Source organism: Theropithecus gelada, chromosome 4 (genome assembly GCF_003255815.1).
Source record: "Theropithecus gelada isolate Dixy chromosome 4, Tgel_1.0, whole genome shotgun sequence".
NCBI classification, from domain to species: Eukaryota; Metazoa; Chordata; class Mammalia; order Primates; family Cercopithecidae; genus Theropithecus; species Theropithecus gelada.
Genome location: NC_037671.1, coordinates 48,952,436 through 48,960,224, shown reverse-complemented (window position 1 = coordinate 48,960,224; position 7,789 = coordinate 48,952,436). Strand labels below are relative to the sequence as shown.

General features: G+C 41.1%; 2 protein-coding genes across 7 annotated transcripts in view; one reads left to right on the top strand and one right to left on the bottom strand.

Moving 5' to 3' along the window:
* SLC25A27 (solute carrier family 25 member 27) overlaps positions 1 to 7,088 on the bottom strand; it is a 25,075-nt gene extending 17,987 nt beyond the window's left edge. For all 5 annotated transcript variants that reach the window (XM_025383213.1, XM_025383212.1, XM_025383215.1 and 2 more), the window contains exons 1-3: positions 6,713 to 7,088; positions 3,980 to 4,171; positions 944 to 1,028 (exon numbers count right to left, since the gene is read on the bottom strand). In XM_025383213.1, coding sequence (XP_025238998.1) covers positions 944 to 1,028; positions 3,980 to 4,171; positions 6,713 to 6,815 — 380 coding nt within the window. In that variant the 5' untranslated portion in view covers positions 6,816 to 7,088. The remainder of the gene's footprint in view (positions 1 to 943; positions 1,029 to 3,979; positions 4,172 to 6,712) is intronic.
* An 84-nt stretch (positions 7,089 to 7,172) lies between these two features.
* Positions 7,173 to 7,789, top strand: part of LOC112623818 (24-hydroxycholesterol 7-alpha-hydroxylase) — a 105,046-nt gene continuing 104,429 nt past the window's right edge. For both annotated transcript variants that reach the window (XM_025384492.1, XM_025384491.1), the window contains exon 1: positions 7,173 to 7,602. In XM_025384492.1, coding sequence (XP_025240277.1) covers positions 7,426 to 7,602 — 177 coding nt within the window. In that variant the 5' untranslated portion in view covers positions 7,173 to 7,425. The remainder of the gene's footprint in view (positions 7,603 to 7,789) is intronic.

The following is a 7,789-nucleotide window of genomic DNA, read 5'->3' as shown; positions in this document are numbered from 1 at the left end:
GGAGCTTGCAGTGAGCCGAGATTGCGCCACTGCACTCCAGCCTGGGCGACAGCGCGAGACTCCGTCTCAAAAAAAAAAAAAAATTAAAAAAAAAAAAAAAAAAAATTTTTATTTTTATTTTTTATTTTTTGAGACAGAGCCTTGCTCTGTTGCCCAGCCTGGAGTGCAATAGTGCAATCTCAGTTCACAGCAACCTCCGCCTCCCGGGTTCAAGCGATTCTCCTGCCTCTGCTTCCTGTGTAGCTGGGATTACAGGCCCCCACCACCACACCCAGCTAATTTTTTGTATTTTTAGTAGAGACAGGGGTTTGCCACGTTGGCCAGCCTGGTCTCGAACTTCTGACCTCAGGTGATCCGCCCACCTTGGCCTCCTAAAATGCTGGGATTACAGGCATGAGCCACCGTGCCCAGCCTGTGTTTTCTATATTTCTATTTATTTATAGGCACTCTATGTATATTATTTATAGTAACCGATTTTTTCAGTTTCTGTTAAATAATATACACTTACATTAATCATCTCACCTAGTCTTATAAAAACACTTAATGGTTAGTGTTACTTCTATAGCTGCGAAAACTGAAGATAAAAAAGGTGAAGCAGTTTGTCCAGGTTATACAGTAGTAGAGCAGGAATTTGAGCCCATCCCTGACTGACTCTAAAGCCGAGAGTTCTTAACAAAAAGAGAAATAAAAAGGTACTCCATAAGAATTCTTTCAACAGTAAAATATTAAATATCTCTCTATATGCACTTTATATATGTATGTACATGTATGTCTGTATACCATGTGCAGTAAATGCTTAATTATCTGGACTTATATTGTAATTATTTATTATTTTAAGTCCATAACTTAAGGCAATTTGGGTACAAATGTACAATTTTACATAAACCTAATAAACATTAAGGCATTTGGGGCAACAGCATGTTATTTTCAAAACAAAACTTACCAAAGGGGATAATGCTCATCTTCACTCTTGCCAAACACAACCTCTCGGAGATGTTCATATGTGACCATTCGACCTCCGGAATACACTGTGTAAAAAAGATCATTAAAAAGGTAACTTTGGCTACATGTATCTATATGCTTATGTCTATATAAAATAAAAGGACATTCCAACATGGCCTAGTCAATCTCTCTAGCTGTGTCTTTGTCTCATGGGGCCGATGCTTCTGACATGTGGGTTTCTTGATGCTTCTCCAAATGGGGCATGTTCTTTTCAGACTCTTGCCTTCCCACACACTGTCTGATCTTTCCAAAATGAATTCTCCCTTCTCTGCTTTACTAACATGTCCTTGTCTTTCAGGACTCAACTCAAAAACATGTTTTTCAGAAAGTGCTCTCTGACCTTTTGATCATATTGATTAGAAATTAACTTTTCTTGCTTATCTTTCCATCAGACCATGAGCTTCTCTAGGCAGGCTCTGTGTGTTTGTTTTACTTACCCCAGGTGCCCTAGTACATACCTTGGTGCACAGCAGGTATTTTCATTACATAAAGATACATAATTTCATTGGAGAATTTATTGTAATTTTTCAGCCAAGTATCAAACATATGAAATGAATCTTAGCTGTAAAACAATACAATGAACAACAAACTACAAATGAAAGGAAATGAAACTCAAAATAATAATGGGATGCAAAGGAGAAAATATTTTTAAAACGATGGAAAACAAAATAATTAAAATCAACACATGGTATTTGTATAGAGAGCTTTTCTTAATGTTTTAGAAAGTTGATGAAATATTTTAAGATACTCAAAAATATACAACTTGCAAAACCAGTAACAGTCTCTGCACACAATTCTAGAAAGTTTTTGATGATACACCCTAACTTACTCATCTGGAGAACTGAGTCTTTAAAAATATTAAGCCAGCAATTATCAGAAATTAGAACTGAGCACTTTTCTGATCAAGGATCCTTTCATGCTTCAGGAAACATTATGAGGAGAAAAATGCCAAACCTATCCTACCTCCTTTAAAGCCAATTTTATATTCTCCTGTACACAAGCTAAAAAGTCAAGTCCTCCTCTTGTGAATGTCACTGTGAAAGCAGAGCAGAAAAATGTTCTCACTGGCATAGTTGCAACCATCTTCCTTTAAGGGTGACTAAGGCCCACACAGCTAGTTAGGTAGCCTTGGAACCGGGGCAAAAATCACCTGTGTTGCATTTACACTATAGCCAGTGTTGGATTAGGCAGTGAATTCTGTTCTCTTTCAGAGTAGCCTGGTCTTAGATTATGAGACAGAGACTCATGAGATTTGGCACTGTAATAAATATATGTTAATTTTCAAAAAATATGAAAAATTTAAATGTGTTTAAAGTTCTTAAGTGAAGAAAAATGATATCAGCTATTCATTTTTTCTTTCTTAAACCTATACAAATTTTTATTAAGAAAATTTTCAAACACTGAAGAGTAAATAATATATAACTCCCTCTATCTCTACCTATTGAGATTTATCAACCACTAACATTTCTGCCATATTTCCTTAATTCCTTAATTGTCTAACGTTTTAAATTTATTTTGTATTCTTTTGAGACAGAGTTTCACTCTTGTCACCCAGGCTGGAGTGCAATGGCATGATCTTGGCTCACCGCAACCTCCACCTCCTGGGTTCAAGCGATTTTCCTGCCTCAGCCTCTTGAGTAGCTGGGGCTACAGAAATGCACCACCATGCCCAGCTAATTTTTGTATTTTTAGTAGAGACAGGGTTTCACCATGTTGGCCAGGCTAGTCTCGAACTCCTGACCTCACGTGATCTACCCGCCTGTGCCTCCCAAAGTGCTGGATTACAGGCGTGAGCCACAGCACCCGGCCCAATTTAATTCTTTTAGAGATGGGGTCTTGTGTTGTTGCCCAGGCTGGAGTGCAGTGGCAGGATCAAAGCTCACTGCCATCTTGAATTCCTGGGTTCGAGGTGTTTTCACACTTCAGCCTCCTGAGTAGTGGGGACTACAGTCATGTGCCACTTTGCCTGGCTAATTTTCTTACTCTTTGTAGAGACAGGGTCTTGCCATCTTGCTCAGGCTGGTCTCGAACTCCTGGACTCAAGCAATTATCCTGCCTTGGCTTTCCAAACTGCTGGGATTATAGGCATAAGCCACCATACCTGGCTTGCTTCATTGTTTTTTGCTTAATTAATATTTTAAAGTGGTTTACAGACTTCATGACAGTTCATCCCTAAATACGTGAGTATGCGTTTCTAAAAATTTAGGACAGTAACTTCTTAATAATAATTGGTAGTTAATTTTTTTCTTCTTAAGAGACTGTATGTGTTCTGGCCAGGCACATTGGCTCATGCCTGTAATCCTAGCACTTTGGGAGGCCAAGGCAGGTGGATCACCTGAGGTCAGGAGTTTTGGACCAGCCTGATCAATATGGTGAAACCCTGTCTCTACTAAAAATACAAAAATTTCATGAAGAGTTCAAGACTAGCCTGACCAACGTGGTGAAACCCCATCTCTACTAAAAATACAAAAATTAGCCAGGTGTGGTGGTGTGCGCCTGTAATCCTAGCTACTCAGGAGGCTGAGGCAGGAGAATTGCTTGAACCTGGGAGATGGAGGTTGCAGTGAGCTGAGGTCACACCACTGTGCTATAGCCTGGGCAACAGAGAGTGACTCTCTCAAAACAAAAAAAAAGGAAAAAAGAAAAAAAATTAGCTGGGTGTGGTGGCATGCACCTGTAGTCCCAGCTACTCGGGAGGCTGAGTCAGGAGAATTGCTTGAACCTGGGAGGTGGAGGTTGCAGTGAGCCGAGATGGCACCACTGCACTACAGCCTGGGCAATAGAGTGCAACTCTCAAAAAATAAATAAATAAAATAGATAAATAAATAAATAAATAATAATAAGACTATGTGCTGTATGTGTTCAGTTATTGCATCGGTAGGAGAAAAAAACTAGCTTGTTTTTGGACAAACAGAAAAGCACAGGAGACAAACACATAACTCATAACAAACTTACCAGCTAGAATCAAGATAAATACCTACGTGTCTGTAAATGGCCGGTGTCACTCCTTGCCAAAGCTTTAGAAAGCCCTCCTCTTGAATGATCCCTAGGGCTGTGCGCACCATTCCCCTATAGGGGGCAGATTCTCTTGCACCGTCTCCCAACCGAGCAAGAGCTGCTTCTCCTTGCATTTGGAGTCGAGTTTTTGTGAGATCCAGGGGAAAGGTTGCTAACAAAAACACAAATGCAGGGAAAAACCCACAACATTCAGAGAAACAAACAAAAATCTAAAATTATAGGAGTAATATTTTCCCAAGACTGGTTGTTCTCAAATTTTAGAATATAACAGAATCAGCTAGGGAGATTTTAAAAATTAGAAATTTCCTAGCCCCATGCCCATGGATTCTAATTCAGTAGGTTGAAGAGAGTTTAGAAACTTGATTCTCACACAGTTCCAAATTTAAGAATCACTACGCAAGAGCATCTCGTACCACTGGCAAAAATAAAATAAAATAAAATAAAATAAAATAAAATAAAATAAAATAAAAATGACAAGCCTTGGGTTCTTTCTATTCAGAAATTTCACTTTAATATCTGTTAGTCATTAATTTTTGCTTTTCAATGGGAAATAATTTATCCATATTCTGTACCATCCTCTTGACTGCAGCCATGATTATTTGAGATCTAATGTAACATTAGAATACTGCACTATATATTCTTATGTACTACAATAAATGCTAGAGGAAGCTGAATTCTATAATTTCATGGATGATGTTCACATGCAGATGAATCACTGACATGATGTTTGAGATGCAGAAGATGTAATGGAGTTTATAATGTTGTCTTTTATATGCAAGGGTCACAAGCTCAATATTCTTTCAATTAAAGCATATATGGAATTATTTTTCCAGCACTAAATTATATGCAAGGCCTACTCATGGCCTCCTTACAAGTACTAACTGTATTTTGGAAAAATTTTTTGGTTTTAAATTTTAAATTAGAGATAGGCCTTTTACTTTAATACAGTTAAGCTACATGGCCTACATAAGGAAGATAAAGCTCATAACTTTATAAAGAAACTGTCCTGAATAATTAAAATAATGACGTTCAGACAACTTCATGAACATTACTCACATTATATGAGACTTTTCAATGACCACCACCCGACACAAAACCTTAGTATACCTTTTCCAAGAGAAAACAATGTGGGGAAGGGAAGTGAATATTAAATCTTACCACTGGTTTTTGGAAAAGTTAGCATCTTGCTGACAGTTTCCCTAGAACAGAAGTAGCTTGCATAGACTTCAAACAATGTTTTATTGACATATGAAACCTGAAAAATCTTAATAGGATTCTCCATATTATACAGATTATGTCTTTCAAAATAAGTTTTATTTTCTTGCTGGTTTCCTAAATGATGCTTCAGGTTCCTGAAGTGATTTGTACTTAAAACCATCCCACATTTTGATTTCCATCCACTCTCCCCACACCACTCTCTCCATGAATTTTTAACGAGGAACAGTCCTGTATAAAAGCCATTGAGTTGCAGGGGGGACATATCAGTTAAAAATAAAACCTGGAAATATCATTCAGCAATCTGCTTTTAGATCTTTTTAAGCTGATGAATTTTATTTCAGTAAAAACAATGAAAATTAAAAATTCTCCATCATTTTCTAAAGGAGAGACATTAAAAAATAGAGGGGCTAAAAGGCAAAATGGAAGAGCACAAAACAACCGATCATGGCTGGCTATGCTAGAATTAAAAAATAAACTCTTAAAATAGGACCAACTAACATTTACAAATGATAACGCATCAGAACTGTTCTTTTTATTTTTTTGTAACAGGCAAGAAAATATAAGGGTAATCTTAAAATACACAGTTAAGGCTTCACAGGAAACACATGAGTACACTACTCACAAAATCCTTGGAATAAACGCTACTTGCTCATTCAAGGGCATCATCATTCCGCTCTAGATGGCCTCTTAAAGTTTTTTCTGACTCATTTAGGCAGATGTGGCTGCTCTTCTATGCTTTTATGACACCTAATATCTTCATTATAACAAGTAGAACATTATAATTCTCTTTCTCTGTCTCCCCAGCAGCCTGTAAGAAGGTCAGAACTGGGTCTTTTCAAATATATATCCACAGTCCCTGGTATTGTAGTAATTATAAAAATGTCGCAACTAATTGGTGTCCTGCCTTGGGTTTAGCAATCATATATTACTGACTTCTCAGAATCCTGCAAGGCAAACAGTATAGATGAATTACACTCAGAGAGGTCAAGTAACTGGCGGATGCTTAAGTCAATGCTCTGTGAGTGGCAGGTTAATAACGGAAGTCCCACAAGGTAGGTCCACAACTTGGACCCACAAGATAATGACAGTGTGGCTGTGTAACACTATAAACCACAGAGATTATCTCAGTAACGATGGAAAACAGATTACGTTTTTAAAAAGGTCATCCTCATGAAAAGGAAAATGATTCCTACAGAGGAATGACAGCTGGCGAGGCTTCTCAAAGTACAACATTCAAGCACCACAGCACATGCCTAAGGGAAGCATTAGACGAGATTAGAAGGAAAAGGCCGTGGAGACCTCAATCCCTCCTCCTCCCACCGCGGGCCTGGCCTCCACCACCACCTCCGCCAGGCGGGCGTGGAAGGGGCGACCTCTCCGATGCGCACTGCCGGGCGCCAAGCCGCCCGCGCTCCCTCCCCCAGCGCGGCGCTTGCCACTGGCCCGGGAGGCCCAGGCGTGGGCAGCCGGGTACCTAGCTCGGCCACGGTGGCCGCGCAGCCGGACAGTAGGAACTTGCTCGCTCGGGGCCATCTCTGGGTCAGCGGCAAAAGCCTCTCCTCCTCCGGGACGGACATTCAGCAGCACGGCAAGGCGAAAACGCACCCCTTCTCGCCGCTGCACCGCGCCGCGGCTGCCGCTTCCCTGCCAGGGCGGCCCCTTTTCAACCGGCGAGTGGCCGGGTGAGGACCATTTCCTCGTTCGGCTCGGCCGGGCGGACCCGCAACCTTCCTAGCAGTCCCAGGCTGGAGTGGTTCAGCTGCCCCCTGCACCCCAGAATAGGAAAACACAGCGGAGCCCAGGAGGTTACTGGGCAATGTAGTCCGCCCGGCTCCGCGACGTCTCTGATTGGCCGGCCGCGGGGCCCGCTGCGGCTCCGCCCCCGGTCTCCATAGCAACGCGACTAGTTCTAGCCCGTCAGTCCTAGCCCTGCCCTGCCCCTCCCTGCATTTTTTCCGCGCTGGCTGAGATTCAAAGAGAAGTGGAGGTGGGAGGGAACGACAATGCAAAAATCACCTAAAAATTGGGACAGAGAAAGGAAGCTACAGTTACGAAGGAGAGCTGCAAAAGTTGCAGCAGAAAGATTGGGAGTCCCGGCAGGTTCCGTAGCCCGTAAAAAAGAAGCAAGTGCCAGGACGGCAGGACTATTTCACACTTCTCTGATTCTGGAAGGTGCTGGACAAAAACATGGAACTAATGTTCCCAACAGTGATTATAATCCTGAGTTGCCTTGCTCTGTTCTTACTCCTTCAGCGGAAGAATTTGCGTAGACCCCCGTGCATCAGGGGCTGGATTCCTTGGATTGGAGTTGGATTTGAGTTTGGGAAAGCCCCTCTAGAATTTATAGAGAAAGCAAGAATCAAGGTATGTGGTCGTGGCAGGCGGGGTGTCCAGAGTAGACACTGCTTTCTTTTTAAAATTTTCTTTCATTGGCTCCTAAGTGCAGTGCTAGAACACGGGGAACATACCTGCTTGCCTCAACTAAAGGATCTAGTCATTTCTGAAATCCTCTACTAACAATTAACAGCAGTATTCTGTGCAAAATTTTGCG